The sequence below is a fragment of the Trypanosoma melophagium genome, assembly GCF_022059095.1.
Source record: "Trypanosoma melophagium isolate St. Kilda chromosome Unknown ctg6segment0, whole genome shotgun sequence".
Classification (NCBI taxonomy): Eukaryota; Euglenozoa; class Kinetoplastea; order Trypanosomatida; family Trypanosomatidae; genus Trypanosoma; species Trypanosoma melophagium.
In genome coordinates, this window is record NW_027125189.1 from 356,863 (window position 1) to 375,448 (window position 18,586).

General features: G+C 42.4%; 11 protein-coding genes across 11 annotated transcripts; all 11 read right to left on the reverse strand.

Annotated features, from left to right (window-relative positions):
- Positions 1 to 692: 692 nt before the first annotated feature.
- On the reverse strand, positions 693 to 3,374 carry LSM04_004112 (uncharacterized protein; the record flags this gene model as incomplete). The annotated part of the gene is made up of 1 exon (XM_067332341.1): positions 693 to 3,374. The coding sequence occupies one exon, from the start codon at positions 3,372 to 3,374 to the stop codon at positions 693 to 695; it is 2,682 nt and encodes an 893-aa protein (XP_067186870.1).
- Positions 3,375 to 4,050: 676 nt separating this feature from the next.
- Positions 4,051 to 5,010, reverse strand: LSM04_001279 (DnaJ domain; the record flags this gene model as incomplete). The annotated part of the gene is made up of 1 exon (XM_067332342.1): positions 4,051 to 5,010. One exon carries the CDS (start codon positions 5,008 to 5,010, stop codon positions 4,051 to 4,053), a length of 960 nt encoding a protein of 319 aa, XP_067186757.1.
- A 763-nt stretch (positions 5,011 to 5,773) lies between these two features.
- Positions 5,774 to 7,372, reverse strand: LSM04_000460 (uncharacterized protein; the record flags this gene model as incomplete). Its single annotated transcript, XM_067332343.1, has 1 exon — positions 5,774 to 7,372. The coding sequence occupies one exon, from the start codon at positions 7,370 to 7,372 to the stop codon at positions 5,774 to 5,776; it is 1,599 nt and encodes a 532-aa protein (XP_067186718.1).
- Positions 7,373 to 7,879: 507 nt separating this feature from the next.
- Positions 7,880 to 8,707, reverse strand: LSM04_004537 (Phospholipid/glycerol acyltransferase; the record flags this gene model as incomplete). Its single annotated transcript, XM_067332344.1, has 1 exon — positions 7,880 to 8,707. The coding sequence occupies one exon, from the start codon at positions 8,705 to 8,707 to the stop codon at positions 7,880 to 7,882; it is 828 nt and encodes a 275-aa protein (XP_067186899.1).
- A 520-nt stretch (positions 8,708 to 9,227) lies between these two features.
- LSM04_004878 (uncharacterized protein) lies at positions 9,228 to 9,925 on the reverse strand (the record flags this gene model as incomplete). Its single annotated transcript, XM_067332345.1, has 2 exons — positions 9,228 to 9,429; positions 9,726 to 9,925. 2 exons carry the CDS (start codon positions 9,923 to 9,925, stop codon positions 9,228 to 9,230), a joined length of 402 nt encoding a protein of 133 aa, XP_067186913.1.
- Positions 9,926 to 10,017: 92 nt separating this feature from the next.
- On the reverse strand, positions 10,018 to 10,722 carry LSM04_004947 (Vacuolar protein sorting-associated protein 35; the record flags this gene model as incomplete). The annotated part of the gene is made up of 1 exon (XM_067332346.1): positions 10,018 to 10,722. The coding sequence occupies one exon, from the start codon at positions 10,720 to 10,722 to the stop codon at positions 10,018 to 10,020; it is 705 nt and encodes a 234-aa protein (XP_067186914.1).
- A 327-nt stretch (positions 10,723 to 11,049) lies between these two features.
- Positions 11,050 to 12,324, reverse strand: LSM04_001303 (uncharacterized protein; the record flags this gene model as incomplete). Its single annotated transcript, XM_067332347.1, has 2 exons — positions 11,050 to 11,541; positions 11,623 to 12,324. 2 exons carry the CDS (start codon positions 12,322 to 12,324, stop codon positions 11,050 to 11,052), a joined length of 1,194 nt encoding a protein of 397 aa, XP_067186759.1.
- A 363-nt stretch (positions 12,325 to 12,687) lies between these two features.
- On the reverse strand, positions 12,688 to 13,752 carry LSM04_004760 (uncharacterized protein; the record flags this gene model as incomplete). The annotated part of the gene is made up of 1 exon (XM_067332348.1): positions 12,688 to 13,752. One exon carries the CDS (start codon positions 13,750 to 13,752, stop codon positions 12,688 to 12,690), a length of 1,065 nt encoding a protein of 354 aa, XP_067186908.1.
- A 411-nt stretch (positions 13,753 to 14,163) lies between these two features.
- LSM04_003120 (RNase L inhibitor RLI) lies at positions 14,164 to 14,994 on the reverse strand (the record flags this gene model as incomplete). Its single annotated transcript, XM_067332349.1, has 1 exon — positions 14,164 to 14,994. One exon carries the CDS (start codon positions 14,992 to 14,994, stop codon positions 14,164 to 14,166), a length of 831 nt encoding a protein of 276 aa, XP_067186828.1.
- A 506-nt stretch (positions 14,995 to 15,500) lies between these two features.
- LSM04_009189 (uncharacterized protein) lies at positions 15,501 to 15,851 on the reverse strand (the record flags this gene model as incomplete). The annotated part of the gene is made up of 1 exon (XM_067332351.1): positions 15,501 to 15,851. One exon carries the CDS (start codon positions 15,849 to 15,851, stop codon positions 15,501 to 15,503), a length of 351 nt encoding a protein of 116 aa, XP_067187099.1.
- A 549-nt stretch (positions 15,852 to 16,400) lies between these two features.
- On the reverse strand, positions 16,401 to 18,419 carry LSM04_005574 (protein of unknown function DUF4200; the record flags this gene model as incomplete). The annotated part of the gene is made up of 1 exon (XM_067332352.1): positions 16,401 to 18,419. The coding sequence occupies one exon, from the start codon at positions 18,417 to 18,419 to the stop codon at positions 16,401 to 16,403; it is 2,019 nt and encodes a 672-aa protein (XP_067186940.1).
- Between the last annotated feature and the right edge of the window lie 167 nt (positions 18,420 to 18,586).

The following is an 18,586-nucleotide window of genomic DNA, read 5'->3' on the forward strand; positions in this document are numbered from 1 at the left end:
ATCCCCCTTTCTAATGATGATTTTTTTTCTTCCTCTTTTCATCTTTCGTTTTCTTCTATTTACATTCAAACATGTACACTCTCAGTACATAAAGAACGAAGAAAAGCAAACAAACACAAGCGGCTACAGAGAAACATAGATAGATAAATATAGAAACATAAATAACAATAAAAAAAACACAATAACATAGACAACAATGTATGTGGTGCATGCGTTCGAAAGGTCCTTTGTCTTCTGCTCCTCTTTTTGGTAATGTTGCAGAAGAAAGGTACACGTGACGCAACAGCATCGCAAGAAAAAAAAAAACAATACACCAGAACAAAAAAAAAGCAAAGCAGCAGAAGATCAGAAATCACACGAGAGCATCAAGAAAAATGAGAAGAATTCAGTAGTAAACCGATGGAACATAACACACACGAAAAAAAAAAAAAAAAAAAACATTTTTTCTTTTTTGCGGGAGAGAAACGGTGATTCTAGTCGCTACTGTTCTTGTTTCATTATAAGAAGCAGAAAATGCAGAAAAGCGATGGTTTGTGTACAAAAAAAGGGAGATGAAATACAGTAAAAAGAAAAAAACAACAAAAAAAGAGTCAACTCTATAAATCTTGATCGTGATGTGGAGTTCCATCCTTTCTTTTTTTCATTTTCACTTGAAGGGAGGATCTTGTGTTTTTTTTTTACATATAAAGCAGCTAGTCAAAATCGAGCCATGAGGGTTCGTCAGCTGGCGCTGGTGGTGCTAACTCTGTAGTAGGAGCATGAGATCCTTCATTACCCATTGCCGTGTTCTCCGTATTCTCTGTATATCCATTTGTTTCTTCTTCTACTTCCTCTCCTGCAGTTACTTCTTCTTCAATGTCTACATCTACTACTTCCTCCGCGTGTTGCGATCCCGTCCCACTCCGAGCATCTGACTTTGCATGATCTTCTGCTTCAGATGGGGCCTTGCCATGCGTATTAACTGGTGATGAAACTTGTTCTTCTTCACCCTCTTCCTCATTCGGATAATGTTCATCCACCAACTCTTCCTCCGCAACACCGTTGTCATCTTCAAGGTAGTCAAGATTGTGGTCCACATCAGTTGCACCACTTTTCTCTCCTGATTCTGGGTTACTGGCATGAGCCTTATCAGTGGAACCAGTCACAGCATCGTTGTTAGTATTATTATTATTATTATCATCATCATCAAACCATGGTGGTTGGACATATTGGTCCCCTCCATTTTGTTTTCCTTTATTCTCTACATCATCACCATCTGCTTCTAGCGCTGGTGCTCTTGACGATGTTGTTCCCGGTTCATCTGTTATAGGTGCATCGTTGTTTGGAGTGTTCAAGAAATCCAGTTCATCATCAGTTTTATCATGAGAGGACAACGCTCCATCTACAGATAAATGACGAGAGGGTGCCCTTGTGGAATTTCTCGCCGTTAAATGGGACGCACGACTTCCCACACCTTGTTGTTCTTGTTTTTGTTGTTCTTTTTGGTGTTGTGCGTTCATGTTTCGCGCTCGTTTCTCCTCCAGACGTCGCTTGAGATCTTCCATTGCCCCATCCACGGAGTCGCTGCGAGAAACGCCAGGAGCACTAGACGACTGCGGTCCAGTGCTGAGTGAACCACGCCCGGATTGATTCCTTGTGGCTGTTCCCTCCACACCATTTTTGTTTACATATTCTTCGTGTTGTTTTGGTGTTCTGGAGTCAGAGGTTTTGTTAGAGGCACTTGAGCGCCGTCTTGCGGCTGGTGTGGCAGTGCTATTGGTAGTTACAGAGCTTCCAACGTCGCCCGACTTGTTATCCGAGCGTGTACTTTCCCTTCTAGACTTTATACGTCTGGCGGATCTGGCAGATAACACCGCAATTTCAGTCCGCAGTTGTTGTACACGTTCAACAAGATGTAGCCGTTCGCCATTTATGCTTTTAAGATTTCCTTCAGTACTGGCATCTCGCTTCTTTGATCGTGATGACGGGCGCAATTCGCGCAGCTGCCTCTTAAGTTTATGAATATATTGTGACTTTTCCATGTACACTTTTTGTAGTGCACGTATTTCCGGATCGGCTTGTGTGCGCTGATGATGTTTCCCTTCCCCTTCACTCTCGGCTTTCGACACTTGTTCCTCAAGTTTCTGCACTCGCTGCTGTGCATCACGGCGTAATTTCATTGTCTCACTCAAATCCCGTTGTGCTTTCTCCAATGATCGCTTGGTGAGCACCGCCTCTGCCTTAATCTCTTCTGTAAGTCGCTTGTACCCCTGTTCTGTATCCTGATCCTCCTCGCAGTTCAGCAATACCTTCTCATTTTGGCGAATAGCCAAGGATAGTGCACGCTTCTCTTCTGTTAAACTAGCGATATCGGTATTGCATTCTTCAATAAGGGCAAAATAAGAATGAAGGCGTTTATTTGTTGCCACTTTTTTTCGAAGTTCATTGCGACGAGCCAACAGTTCATCACGTTCACCTTTAAGCTCCTGCCGTGTATATTCCCTGCGTAGGGACTGTGTAACGGTTTGAACTGCTTTTTTTTGTTGCCGACGTGTATTTGAAGTACTGCTGGCATTCATAACATCTCGCTTTGAGCGGCTTGTGTACCTTTCTGAGCGTCCACTCTCCAGTAATTTTATGCGAAGTTCATCATTTTTGGCAAGTAATTCATTAAGTTCTTCCCTTGTTGTCACAACAGGTTCTTCATTGTTAGGAGTGGGAGCAGCTGGTTGAGATTTCTTTTGTTTGATAAGTGGAAGGGGTGCTGCATCTGCTGCAGATTGTTGATCTCGTACTTGTTGCTGTTGTGCGTTTTTAGAAGAATTCTTTTGTGTTTCTGACTCTGCAATCATTTTCATCACATCGTCTGCTGTTACACCAGCTGAGCCAAACTCCCCGGAAACACTTGAAACCGTTGAAATGGTAGAGGAACTTTCCATATGGCTAAATTTTTCATTTTTATTTTTACTCTGCGGTTTATTTTCGAAGCTGCTGTGCCTGCTGATGACTTCACTAGCGGCGGAACTGCTTTTCTTACTGCTTACAATGCTGCTCTTTTTGGAATTTGAATCCAAACTTTCTTTTTGGCTGCTTAATTCCGTGGTTTGAATACTGGAATCACTTGCCTTTTTGACAATTCGCCTGTTACCCGTTTCTTCTCTTGTACTATCATGACCAATACTGCTTCGTGCACGACTACCAGTACTGCTAGTGCGACTACTGAACATGCTGCTCTTAGAGCTTGGGGTTTTGTGCTCATCAGTGTTCTCAAAGTCCTCGCTGTACGAATTATTATTATCATCCTCCTCACTCTTCGCATCCTCATGCCGCATCTCCACTGAACTTTGGCTTAATTCTTCCTCAGATGAAGAGTGATACGAGAGAAAGGATGCCATACTTTGTTTCTGTTACCACAGTGAGAGAGGGAAACTGTTGTAGGAATGGGGGCAGAGAAAGGAGAAATAGAATCGAGGAACACAACAAAACTCCGAGCGTGCTCAAATAAGCCCAAATAGCCTATGAGAGAATGTACTTCCTAGTTTCTGGAAAAAAAAGAGAGCTAAAGACTAGAAAAAACAAAAAATAGTAAATGAAGAAACATCAAAGATATAGCATTACAAAACATGACGCGAAATATAAAAATACAAACATAATATCAAATTGGGGCAAAGGAAGAAAAATTAAACAACAAAACACAAAGCATCTTCTTTTCTTTCTCTTTGTGTTTCAGTCTCTACATGGCAAAAGAGAGAGGATGTGAGCGTACATACACAAAATGGGGAGCCTCCCACCCATTTCATCATCATTCATGTTGTGCAACACCATTACATTCAGAAAACTTCGTGGTGGCGCATCGGAAGCAAATAAGAAACTTCCGAGTGTTACCAATAATAATCATCATAGTTAAGTTTTATTGGCATCTCTACTGTTGCTTTTTGTTTTTCTTGCTGTGGCTGTCATTCATTCTCTTTTTCACATTTCTACATGTGGTAATCCAGAAACATCATTTTACGGATAAACAGAAGAAACGCAACCAAAGGGAATACACCTTTTTTTTTTCCTTTAAACAACTTATTTGGCGTCAAGTATACGGCGTAATTCTGATTTCTGCTCCAGCGTTAGAAAACCAGGGAATTTTGTATCACACTCCACAATAAGATCACCCCGCGGATTTGATGGATCCTCACTGCGTGTGAGTCCATATCCTGCAACACGGCGACGATACTTTGGATGCACAATCTCATCAATAAGGACTGTGATTTCACTCCCCTCCATCGTCTTCACCGTAAGTGTCACACCGCAGAGAGCCTCGCTGAGAGTGATGGGCATCACAACTACCAAATCATCTCCCTCGCGGCGAAAGCGATCATGCGGGAGTAACTGCAGTGTTACCACCACATCTCCACGGGCAAATCCCTCTTTCCAGTCACCCTTTCCATCCACGATGAATTTATCACCGGCGTGGGCACCTTTTGGCACGCGGAGATCAAAATACTCCGTGACAACCGTCTCCCGTTCTTGACGCACAAGACGAGACTCCCACGTGGCACGACGCACGGCGCCGTAGAAAACATCTTCTAGTGTAATAGGCAAGTGCACCTCAATGGGTGACACCTTCGCAAGAGTCTTGGGAATCACCGCCGTGGTACTGAAGAAGTCGTGTAGATTGTTACGCAGTCCACTGATATTGCCAATCACTTGAAATGGGTTATCTACTCCGAAGAACTGACGAAAGACGGCGTATGGGTCAATGGCGTCAAGATCAATACCACCAGGAATGCCCTGTTGGCCTGTGCCACCATGCCGCACACCTTCCTCTCCATACAAGTCGTAAATACCACGCGCCTTTGGGTTGGAGAGTACAACGTATGCTTGTGAAACGTGTTTGAATTGTTTCTCCAGTGCTTTTGGGTCGGGATGATCTGGATTGCACTGCGGGTTATACGCCATGGACTGCCGGCGGTACGCCTTCGCAATGGCGTCATCATCCGCCTCGTGAAGGACACCTAGCACATCATATAGACTCGACATGATAACTTAAAACAAATAAAGATATATATATATATATATATATATATATATATATATATATATATATATATCAAAGACTCTTTATTTTCTTTTTTGTTTTCTCTTTCTCTCTGAGCGTATATGTCTGTATATATGTGTATAAACTCTTTCCTTTTTCTTGCTGTTGAATGTATTCCACAATTTGAATTATTTCCTTTTTCTTATACTTTTTCTCCTTTTTTTTATATGTGTGTGCTCGTGCTGTTCCTCTCACCTACTAATATCGATCCAATGCAATGAGTAGAGCAAAAGAACAAAGATAAGTCTTGTCTTCAAAAGCAGTTACAGCGTTTGTATAGAGATCAAAAGCGTTCATCAGTACATCGCCCAGCAGGAATGCTCAAAGTCAAAAAACACAAACGCAAAAAAAAAAATCAATATCAGAGAAAAGAAGTAACATAACAATAAAAAAAAAACATAGATATATTAGCTATGCAAATAATAGCAATAACGATCAGTAGCGAAGGAAAAGTACACACCGACAACAACATTACGATTCGCCCTGCCTCTCTTCTTATTAATTAAAAACGATTCTTCAACTAAACCACTGTACTAGTTGGGTGTTCAGTAATTCAGAAAAAAAAAGAAGTGGTAAAGTACCTTCTATTCTTTTTCACACAGCCCTTCACCCACACTCAGAGAGACAGGTAAACAATTAGTGAGCGAATGAACGCGTTTCTCCATGCATATATTTATATATGGATTTGTGTACTTTTATTTCACATTAGTTCCTAAAACAATCCACGTGCAAACGGCGCCGCGGAGTTTGCGAGTTACGCGTAGCAGAATAGGCTCGTGGAGACATAGACGACTGAACGGGTAAACCGATCATTGGCGTCTCCATTGCCTCTCGACGCGCCCTAGAAATTGGAGACATTAGATGAATAGAAGAAGCCGAATGTGAGTTTTCCCTCGTGGACGGCAAAATATGTGATGGGCGCTGCAAATAAGTACGAGAAGGAGGACCTGTATATATACTTGCTAATCCCAAAGACGCCGCTGTGCGCCGTCGTTGTGTGTTTGTAGAAATAAGAGACTCACGTGGAGGTCGCGTAACCCGCGAAGACTCATCGCGTCTCATTGTGGCGGTGCTGTTAGAACGTGGTGGATTCCATCTATTCCGTGCATTACGCGCAGATCGTGGTGTCGCTGCATGAACACTTGATAGGAAGATATCACCTCGAGATGATGTAGAGTTGCGTCCCCTGTGCTTTGTTGGAGATGCCAAACTTTGAAGAGTTCTCTTACTATAACTTTCTCCATTTAAATCAAACTTTGCTTCTGGTTCTGCTTCTCTCGTTGTCTTTGTGGCTGTCATAGCTTCAGGAGATAGACAATGAACACTGGGTGGTACCACATCACGTCCTTGTAAGGCGCGAAGTAAAATTGTATGAACAAGTTCCTGCCGTGTGATTCTCTCTAGTTCTGTACGGCGTGTTTCCAGTAGCAGTGATCTGCGTGAAATCACCGCAAAGGCTACAAGAAGTCTCCGCATAGACCACGCATAGTGATGACGCCACTCGGATGTGAAACGAGATGCTGGGTGTAGTATAAACTCCTGCGCATTTTCGTACGAATCCAGTACTTCTTCTGCTTCATTTAGACTTTTAATAGTTTGTATAGAAAAATCAAAAGTCTCTATTTCGCGCCCATTTACTTCTTCCGTAATGGAAGCTAACTCTTTTATATCAGCCACAGAATTTATATAAAAAGCCTCTCCAAATAATCGATGCATAGAAGCCTGAATTATGGCTTCATTCTCTCGAGATACACTATTCATCACCCCACCTCTCCCAAGGGAAATTAATCGTTTCCGTGCAATAGCATCTGAAAGAGTATGCAAAGAAGAGAGAAATGCATTTCTTTTAGAAATTAGCTCTGGTAATGAGACAGATTTTAACAATTCAGATTCCCCCGAGATCCATATTGGTGGTACCAATGGTACTGCTGATGAACTGTGGGAGATAGAATCATTCCACGGTGCATCTTGGGAAATGGAATTCTTAACATTTTTTTGTATGGGATTAATCGATTGGGAAGGATCTAACACCCCATCGCAAAAAATGGACTGAGACGCAAATCGCGCCTCTTCTAGCTCATTTTTCAGCAATGTGAGCTGCTCCTCCAAACCCTGTACTTTCTGCTGTTCAGAAACAAGTTTATCCATGAGAATAGCTACTTCTGAACGTCTTCCAGGCGTGCGTCTCCCAACACTGACACTTTCTTCCTTACCATTGGCTACAAAAACGCTAAAGCTATCCTGGTTGTCGCTATCACAATGATAGTTGCTTTCATCCTTCCAGGGTGAGAACACTTCCTGCATCTCGCCCAAAATACACTTAGTGGTTAAAAAAAAAATAAGGAGAGTACCACCCTTCTTATATATTTCTCTCTCTTTATATATAGATGTGCACGTATCCGTGCTTGCAAACGTACCTTACTTCAGAAACCTACTCCCCTACACCAGCCTACCTCTTGAAGAAAACCGTGTGAAACATTCATAATAACAAGTAAAAGAACAAAACAAGAGAATAAATAAAAATTTAGAAAAGCAAACAAACATAAAATAACAACAGAAGGAAGATACAAAAATCTAAAGGACGCTTCTACATAGTTTCCGTTTCACTAGCACATGCATCTCTCTTATTATGGATCTCGACTAACATTATAACTATATATAATGTTCAAATTTTTAATAGCCTAAACACATTACCAAAAACAAAAAAAAAAAAACACACACACACACACAAGTCGGAAAAAAAAAACAAATGTTCTGCGCTACGACCCCTGTATACATACACCCCGATAAAGTAAGAGACATTCAGGGACCTTAATCTTCCTTCTTCCCCTGCTGTCCCTGGAGTCTCTGCCTGTCTGGGTGTTTCTCTCGGAGTTCAGTGATGGCGGCCCAGACGTGATCCCTGAGCTGCTCCGCGGTTTCAAAGTTCCCTGCGTCTATTGGGTCCCCGCAGGAGATGTAGCAGTCCGCGCTGTCCATCAGCGGTGATCCCCGCGGCCAGCAGTGTTCGGTGCCGCTGATGGCGACCGGCACGACCATCGCGGCCTCCTCGACGGCGAGGGTGAAGAAGCCGAGGCGGAAGGGGAGCAGGCCGCCGTCGGGGTGGCGGTTGCGGACGCCCTCCGGGAAGACGGCGAGGCGGCGGCCGCGGCGGAGTTTCGCCCGCGCGACTTCCATCATGACGCCGACGGTTCCTTTGATCGTCTCGAAGCCGGCCTGTTTGTTTTTGAAGTACACCCGCAGGTCGTCGGCGTTGTGGAGGCACCAGCCGCCGAAGGGGACGCGGAAGAGGCCGCTCTTCGCCACCCACGAGGCATCATGCGGGAGGAAGGCGCGGATCATAATAAAGGGATCCGCACTGCTCAGGTGGTTCATCATCACCAGCAGCTTCCCTGACCGCACCTCCGGCATCGGGCGGAGGACGTGCACCTTCCAGAAGGGATTAATTGCATCCGTGCAGATAAAGTTCAGGTAGCGGAAGATGGACCCACAGCAGTCTTGCTGCCACGCACGGCTCTTAAATGGGTACGTCACAAGCATCAAAAGCACCTGCAGAATCCAAGCAAGAATCCAGCAAAATGTCAGGCAGAGAAGCACATATGTCGTGACTAAAAGTCGAACGAAAAGAGGTGAACTCATTTGTAGCGGCAGTAATTCTATGAGAGGATTGGAAAAAGAAAAAAACAAGAGCTATGTATATAAATAAGTATTTTTATTTTTATGTGCTTGTTTCTGGGTAGTGCGAGAAAATAATGTACTTTCCCTTTATTTTTGCCCTATAAACTATTGAATGGATTTTATACGCTATTGCAAATTTTAAGAAATCTCTTGCCCCTCCTTGTTTCAATACTAATAAAAACAAAAAGTTAACAAGATTACCTTCCATAAGGAGAATAAAGTTGAGAAATCAATGAAAAAAATTATCATCAATATTAGAGTAGAAATATATACAAACGATGGATACACAAAAGAAAAAGGTATCAATTCCTTCATTTTTTTAAATTTCCTCTTCATAAGAAGACAAGTTCAAATAAGAGAGATGGACTCAATTACATTAAGTCCAGAAGCAAGGTGGAAAGTAAAAGAATTGACACGATAGTAATAATGACTCTCATTTTAAACACACTATCAAAAATTAAAGTAAGATTAGGGGTAGGCTTTATTCATCCTGTGAAACCAAACAATTGGTTTCTGCAACTTTGCCCATTTTATGTACAAACTTCGCGCTTCGCACAATATGATGGGAGACAGCTACTGAAGCACTCAAAACTCCCCATTCATTCTCCAGTTGCCAAGCAGTGTTACTCAGCGCATCCAGAGACAATTTTGTCAACTCTGAAGGGAGAGCAAAAACAGCAACACTCTAATATGTTTCAAGCGCCACATTAGTCAGTTTCTCTGCCTTTTCAGAAGATATCATATTCACATGACGACAGCTTTCCAACCAGTTTAAAAGTTGATCTACCGCCTCTCTACAGCAGTCTGTACACGCCTTCATATACACGGGATCTTTACTGGAGTTCCCTGTCCGAGAAAGAGGAAAAGGAATACATATACTCTTTGATTCACGTACTGTAAGTAACAATACTGATAAGAAAACACATCCACATGATTCCGATAAGGGCATCCAATTGTATCTGACACACCACTCTAGGACACGCTTGACACAGTAAAGGTGTTCATTTTTTTTACTGGTGCAGCAATGCCAATCGGTAAGAGAGATAAAACAGCCTCTGCGAGATCATTCTCAGATTCTGTAGATTTATTATCAACACCACTTGCCCCTTTGGAGTTAATATTATATGACTCCAGAGTCTCTAAAGCAAACTCTAGTGCTGCCTCACCAATGACAATCATACCACAGTGAAATGCAACACCAGATATTAGAATATTCAAGTGAAGTTTTTGAATCGTGTCTACTATTGCTGGAACAGTAACGAGAGAAAAGGTCAAAAAGGCCTTAGCAACTCGATGTTTTTTTTTTTTTGTGAAAAGTTAGAAGCGTGCTGATAAGCCAGTGCAAGTGCACGAGAAATGAAAAGTGAAAAAATAGAGTTAAATCGTGATAGAAAATGACGTGCCTCACACATTATTCGTAAGGCCTCCTCGGAAGAAGGTGTTTTATCTAGTATTTGGAGAAGTACTTTTTCTACTAGTTTCGCCTCCTTTTGGGATTCACCCAACAATAAAATCTGTAAACTATCATCGTGAAGTATTTTGCATAACTCAAGCACTTTATCAGCAGAAAGTAAACATAATGAAGTACTAGGATCCAAATCGTTTTTAATAATACGTTGAAGAATAAGAATAATAAGCTGACGTCGAAAGATGGTGGTTAATTGTTGTAATAATGACATGAAATGCTCTGATTCAAGGAGAGTGTTTGCATTCAGAGAAATAATTAAAGAAGAAAGCATATAAAAAAGGTTTTCTGATGTTTCTTTTGAGGATCGATTTGTTACCGCATTAGAGGTACCAGTGATAATTTCTCCAACGAGTCCAAGAAGAACATTCACCTGTTTAAAACCCAATTGAAGAGCGCTAGACTGGACCAAGGCACCACAAAGATCCATTAACTCACCCGTTAGCTTATTTATCCTTGTAATAGCCACAGTGTCCTCCATCACGTTATCTTGCATTTTTGATCGTTCCATATCAACTAATTCCTATGCAGTATTTAAAAAATCAATTCATCCAGCTCTTGGGAGTAGAAGATTTTTCACATGCGCCAGTGAGAAACATAACGTTTCTAAAAGTTTTAATCGTGAAACTTAAGTAGTTGGTGATGACTGTAACGTCATGGAAAGTAAATCTTCCACACTATACCACGAGAGCAGCATCTCAACAGGAAAAGCTCGCCAAACGCATACTAGTAGAGATGAGGGGTTTACAAGTTTATTCACTATGATATGAACCATATTCTTAAGAAAGGTCCTTTGATCAAGTATTGTAGAATCCCCGTAACGTACTACAACATCCAGCTACCATTGAAGCGATGGTATAAAAAGATCTAAATAATCCAGGCGACTAATACCATGACTACTCTTAATTGTTTCCAAGAACTCGTCCGGAATATGTTCAAGTGCTTCTAGTGTATCCAATACAGCTTGATCAAGACTGGAAGTTGTTGCCCATCCAGGTTTACTGAAAACATTCATCGCAGCAGCACACAAATACCAAAGAAAATGCGCTGCTACAAGTGGATCCGCTATTCCACGAATCTGCATCGCAAGTCGTTGTACAACGGTCTCAGAAACAACACGTGTTTTCTTTGTCATGTATCGAAAACATCTTAATAGTGAGACTTCTATACAAATGCGCGGTAAGAGTTCACGAATAGAGTTAATTTTTAAAAACCAGTTGTAGCACAATTCTACCGCCTCAGAAGGAATTAAATCATCAGAGGCGTCAATACCCTTCTTAAGAAGTATAGCCACTATATCACTATTTTCTTCTGCCGTGACCTGCAATCGCTGAGTGACCAGATCACCAAAGGTATCTAACACTTGGGCCACTAATACATAAACAGATGGATAACACGTTGGTTAAGTAACTTTAGAAAGCAATCCTGCTGCCTGAATGGCTACTCGAAGATTTTGTACCTTTTCCCCACGAACCCATGCGTCCTTAAGATGCTGGTGAATTTTTTCTACTAATGTAACAAGCTGTTGCTGTGAAAGACTATTATTACTATTATTATTATTATTATTATTATTATTATTACTGTTACCATCACCATTGGCAGCAGCACTGATATCCCGTAGAGATTTACCAAACTCATCGCGAAAAAGATACTGTGTTGCGTTGCGTTTTGGCTGCTCTGCCACTGATAATCGTTCAGCATGATCATGCACTTTTGCTTCCTCTGAGAAAGCAGCGGAATCGTCGTCTTCCTCGCCAAACACTATAAACGAGTGAATAGGACAAGCTATGGAATAGGTAGAAAGAACTTCCTTCCGTACGGACTCGCCATGAAGTACGCGTCTGCGCCACTTTAGTTTACACGAATACTTCGTGTTCACTACGTCTGATATCATCGTCTGATCAAAGACATCGGTATTATATTCATTTTCTTCTTCTTGTTGTTTTGTTTCTTTTTCTTCTTGATGCTGGTGATGCTGTTTGTTTCGCCGTTGCTCAATCTCCGCACTTATTGCCTGAAACCCCGCCACATCACTAAGTGGATGTAATATAGTCAATTGACTCGTGGTAATTATAGCTGCCGTATCATGGATTTGATCGTCGCGCGATCCCATTTTCCATTATCTTACTAATCCAGTGCGTCACCCAGAAAAGCAAATAAAAAAAAAGAAACAGGGAAAATTATTTTAAGAAAAAACAGTACAAAAAAGAAGGAAAGAAAAAAAAAAGAAACAAGTACCGAAGTCGAATTCCTCAGTAGTAAACCATCACCAATGTTACATTACCGAGAGAAGAGGGAGCCGTGCATCTCTTTTAAAGAAGAAACCCGATCACAATTTTCCCTCTTTCTTCCCCTTGCTTTTTTACAAAAAAAAAGCAAATAACATAAGAAAGGTTATATATTCATATGAATGGGGAAACGAGTGTCAACATCAAAATAAAATAAAAAAAACATACCGGTTATTTGTTTTTAATACTCACGATTCAACACTCTCTAAACATTCTTCCTCTTCATCATCAACATCGCCCCTTGCTAGAAGTTCTCGTATACTAAGAGCATACTTTCCTCTCTTTATACTTTGAACGGCTAATTGGTACTGAATCAGATCATCATGGTGACATGGTTGTACCATATTTCTACTCCATGCTACACTCGTATGCTGTGAATCGCGTAACTCCAACGAAAAATACGAAACTGATCTTGCAAGGTTGTCATTCGAGCCATTTGACGTCAAATGATTAAACTTTACTGGGCAACTACTGGAACGATACACAGCGGAAGAATTCCCACTACCCCCAACACCACCAGCAATATTGCCAGTACCACCATCATCATTATTAAAAGAAAAAAAACCACCAGAACGACTAACCATAACACCTTTGCTGATTTCGGTGTTACTGCTACTTCTATTGTGTTGTCCACCAGGATGAGTTTTACGCCCATACTTCTCATACCATAAATTTGGTTGAAGACGCCCGCCAGAAGAACGTGAAAGGTATGCCTTCACAAGATCCCTGCGTGCCGTGCTTTTTCTATCTGGTGTTAATACAGTCATGGGATCAAGAGATGGCCCATGATCAATCATAGTTCTATCAGATGCTTGAGATGAGGTATAAAATTGATGTAAAGATCCACGTCGACGCAGTCGTTGACGTAGATCGTTAGAGCTTCTTCGTGTTGGTAGTGACACACTAAGCAACGCACTTACAGAAGGGGTATGACAGTTACTGAGACACATTGATCTGTCAACTTTTTTATCGATATCATCCACTACAACACTATCAAACACTTCGGATTCTGAATTCGTTGCATAACGCAAGGCACCAACAGTCTGCGAGCCAGAGACATCCTCATAATATCCGGGTGGCAATTCAGTTGATGCTTCTTCCCATGGTTCAACTAGAGAAACACAAGGGACAGACTTAAATGATATCTCAGGGACGCTAGGGCAATCGCTCGTCGTAATACTTGCAGAAGCGGTAGAACTACTGGTATATCGTGCATTATTCACATCACCAAACGTATCCCTATCGTCTTCCATCACGCCAAAGAAAAGTTAAAGCGTCTCTCTGAGTTTCTCTCCCCGTAATGCAACTAACACTGAAAAAAGGAAGGAAAAAAAGGAGATACCCTTCTAGTGCCAGACAGTAGAGTAATTGGACTCACAAAAAAGCCAGTACACGAAAAGAAAACAGGATAATTAAAAAAAAAGAACAAAAACAGCACAAAAAAATATGTCCATCCATACAACTAACGGTAGGATGATACAAGTGTACCTTTTGTTTATTTTTTAATTGAGTTCAGTTATCTGTTTTTTTTTTTTTTCATTGGTGTTGTTACTGATGTTGATATTCCTTTTTTTTTTTTGAAAACTGAAAGAAGTATACGGCAAGTAGTGAAAAACGAAAAGAAAAATTGAATGAGAATACACCATGATGTGACTTCAAAACATCTATTGCTGTCCCTCGTTATCATCCCTTAACCACTGCACCTTTTCCGCTTTCACCAACTTGCTATCATTCACCTTTTCATCATTATCATCATCGCATTCCTCTTCTTCTTCCTCTTCTTCCTCTTCCTCTTCCTCTTCCTCTTCCTCTTCAGTACTGCTCTCTTCTTCTCGTTGCCATGCCTTCTGATTCCTTAGCTTCCCTCGCTTTGCGTTCAGTGGCACTACATCCATTAAGTCTATATTGTTAAAGTCCACCTGTCGCCGTGCATCACTCGCCTGTACCTCTGCCTCTACAAACTGATCTTGAAACGCAATAACCTCATTCGCGTTAGCACACGCACTATACCCCCGCAGCAGCTCTGCATTCACGTCAAAGAAGCTCTCACCCCACGAAAAGTGTCCCATAACCACCCTCGCATCCTCCATGCGTCCCACAATGGCGAGTGCCGCGGCGAGTGCCTCGGCGCAGCTCAGCTTTGACGGTCTTCCGTAGTTGACTGGATTGGCGGCGACGAGCAGCGGAAGCAGTCGCGGGGCGCCCATGCGCATGCGTGTCCACGGCACGGCGTCCAACTGTTTCCACGAACAGTCAACGACGGCGGCGCCGAACTGCGCGATTATGCCGGCGTCCGCTGGACTGACGACTTGCGTGGCGTTTGGCGTGAGGACGACGCCGTGGAACGTCTCGCGGAGCTGCAGGAGGCGGAGGGCCCGCAGGCGGTGGAGGCGGCGGCCGGAGCAGGCGTTTGGGTCGCACTGCCCAAAGTCCCACATCGCCAGCGGCACATTGCAGCGACCGGGTCCAAGACGATCCCCCCGCGGTTTTCCCATCACCACACTAATCTACCTATACTTCCATATATATATATATATATTATATGTATATATATGTATATATATGGTGGGCATCATCATTATCATGAGGAAGAAAAAAAGGAAGAAGAAAAAGAAAATAATGGGTGGGAAGCCTGAAGAGCCAGTTAACAGAAGTGATGGGAAAGGAAGGAAATAGGATACAGTACACAATAAGCGAAAAGGGAGACACACGAGAAAGAAAAAGAGTAAAGAAAGAGCACAGGGTTTTCTTTTTTTTTTGGGCTGTAGAAGATGAGGAGAGAGAAGGGTGCTTAACAAGTCCCCCGTGAACTCCCTGCGTAAAGTAAGAAAAAAAGAAAAGGGAAAGAAAAGCATGGTAACTAGCTCAAATCTAACGGTCTTTTTTAAAGGTATGTATCAACCAATATTAATCGTATTTCTTCCATGTGTTAGAATGCCTATACTACCAAGGTAGCTCAAATAGCAACAGTAGAACTAGGCAAAGTAAAGGGGGAAACTCTTTAATACCTTCTCTTGACCCGTTTACCAGTCTTTGCTCCTGCTACTGGGACGTCAGCCGTTGCTGTACTCTCTTCTCCCTCAACCTTTACGGATGTATTAGTATCCCCGCCATTTCCCACCGTAGAAATAGAAGGCTTTTCCTCTTCTTCATTTGTAATCTCCTTGCGACCTCGTTTCTTATCGCCTGATATGAGATTATCATCGACTTCACCAAAGCGTTCCTCTCCAATACGTTCTTCTCGGCTACGTTTGGGCCGCATGCGCTTCGCCAAATATTCTTCCCTTTCCTTCTCTACACGGAGAAGGTGCTCGACATACTTTTGTCGTTTCACTCGATGCTTCTTCGCCATGCTATTTATTGACCACAACAACGACCAGACAGGAACAATTCCTTGTCTGTATTTCCTTCCTTTCCAAGTGGGAAAAATAAAAAGTCAGAGAAGAAAGAGAATTTTCCTTGACCAAGAAGGATTAAAGAGCAGCAGTAATGGGAAAAAAAATTATAATCAAAACAAAAAAATAATAATAAAGGAAAACTCTGTGGGAGTAAAAGCAGATAGAGATACAGACAATAGCGAACATTTAGAAAAAAAATCCCCTAACGTATTCTATTCTACATCGGCAACCATCCAATCTCAGATGAAAAAAAAGACAACTAATGACCAACCGTACATACAAAGCGGAGAATATTTTTCTCCCTTTCTTTTTTTTTACTCTTTTTTCTTTCGTCTTTTTTCCCTTATTTCGTTTTCCTCTTGTTGTTCTTATTCAGTCAACTCTTGAGTTAACAATGCAAACTAATAACGATTGCACTAAAGGGATAAAAAAAGAAAAAAAAAGACACTATTCAGTTGTTCGTTTTTTTTCCTCTTTTCCAACACCTAATCACCATCACATCATCATCGAAAGAATTCATCATCTTCATCCGCCTCTTTCATAGCCACTGAGCGATGTTTTGCCTCTGTGTTTTTTGCTGTTTCCACAGGTGGTCGCGAACGCCACATAATAGGTTTCCCACGGTGTTTCACCACAGGGGCCTGTGAACGCTCAAGTGCACGTTGATTGCGCTCCTCTCGTTCTGATGACTGATTCGCCAAATGCAACATACGTGCCTTGCGGCGTCGTTCCTTATCACGTGCCTTAATAACGCTCATAATAAGGGACTCCTCCACACCATTCTCTGGATTAGTGATATATCGGTGGTACTCATCAACTTTGTTTTCAATAATTGTAAGCATCTCCACGGGTCCCATATTAGCACCGGCATCATCGTCTGCAGGGTCAACAGTACCAGCTGTTCCACCTCCAAACGCTGGTCCAGATGAAGCTACTTCCTTTTTTTTGCCTTTTCCTTTCCCAGTAATCAATATTGACGTGGGTTGAGCCTTTTTACCAGATCCTCCACTTGTTCCTTTTGATTTCTTTAATCGATGTGCTTGTTCATCTGTTCCCTCAGCTTCCTCACCATGGGCTCTGGCACCAGGGGTAGGGTGTTGGTTGATGCAGCTAAATATCTCTGCAACGGCATGTTCAATACGTTTCTTCAGTTCTTCCTGTTTCATAGCAGTTTCCTTGCCATTTTTTCCTGGACTTGAGATACCTTTTGTTCGTCTTGAACCATCACCCGAAGCAGCAACAGTGGTGTCACTGCTTTCCAAATCAGCTAATCGTTCCTCTAGTCGATTTAAACGTTGCTGAGCTTCTTTAATACGTGTTGCCAATGCTTCCATTTGTGCATGTCGTTGACGTACCATGGTTGTCATTTCGTCTTGTTCACGTAAATATTCCATTGCAACACGTTCAAGTTCCTCCTCCAGTTCTTGGCTGTTTTGTATAAGAAATAAATTTCCTTCCTCAACATTAATAAATATATCTAGAATTTGGTCTGGTTCTGCAAAGTACATCGGAATTCGTTCCTGCGGATAATCATTATCTAATATAGCACGAACCTCCTCCACTGGTAGTGCCGCAACTTCTTCCTTGATACGTTCAGCTGCATTTTCTTCTCTTTCTTGTGCCTCGGCTGCAAGTTTTTGCTGCAATTGTTCTATTAATGTTTCCAGTGGAATTTCTTCTTCCTCCTCTTCTTCCGTTTCTCCCGTGTTTTTAGCTAAACCCTTCTCAGAGTGGTGGTTCTTGCCCCGTAGAGAACTGAAAACCTCTACACGAGATGCACGATGGGCAGCAGCGTTGGCAGCAGTCTCTGTAAGTTCTTGCGCGAGTTGAGCATACTTTTCCTCTGTTTCGCGTAATATAACCATATTAGCATCCTTTATACGAAGTTCACATAAAACATCGTAAAACCATTGTGGTGGAGTAAGACTGTCCATAAAGCTTTTATATTCTTTGCACAACTCCAGTTGAGCCTCCATTTTGCGCATATCTTGCTCTACATGTCCAATTTGAGCTGAGAGTTTTTTAATATCAATAAGACGTTCTTGTTTCGCCTTACTTTCTACTTCCGCACGACGCACAGCAGCATCTTGTTCCAAATTACTGTGTTTGAGAAAATTATTAAACTTCTCTTCTGTACTTGCGAGTTGCTCTTGTTGTTGACGAAGCCGCTTCTCTACACGGTCCATCTCTTCCTCCAGGTGACGTTTCTCTGCCTCCTTGCTAGCAAGTGCGAGACGCATGAGTCCCACCTCTCGCTTCTTCGCGATGAATGCCTCTGTACTGTGTGTTTCTTTTATCTCCACCGTGCGTGTACCCCGTATCTGTCGAGCGGAGGTGTTTGTAGATGCTATATTATGCAGTGCGATGGACTGTGTATTTGTGCCTTGTGTTTCATTTGGCCGTGTGGCTGCGGCCCACTCTCTTGCCATGGCGATGTCGCCTCGCTTGATTTCCTCCGCGACGGTGCCGGCGGTGTCCCCCGCGGCGGCGGGTTCCCTGAAGGGATTTGCCCCCCGCGGCATCTCACGTGCGGGTGTGGGTGTGGGTGGTGTTCGTGTGTTGATCACCCCTCAGTGATAAACAATAAGAAGAGAGAAAGAGAAGAAAAGAGATGAGAAAGTGGGAAAATATATAGAGAGAGAAAGAGTGGAAGTTAGATCCACAAGGGTAGGAGTACACAGAGGAGAAC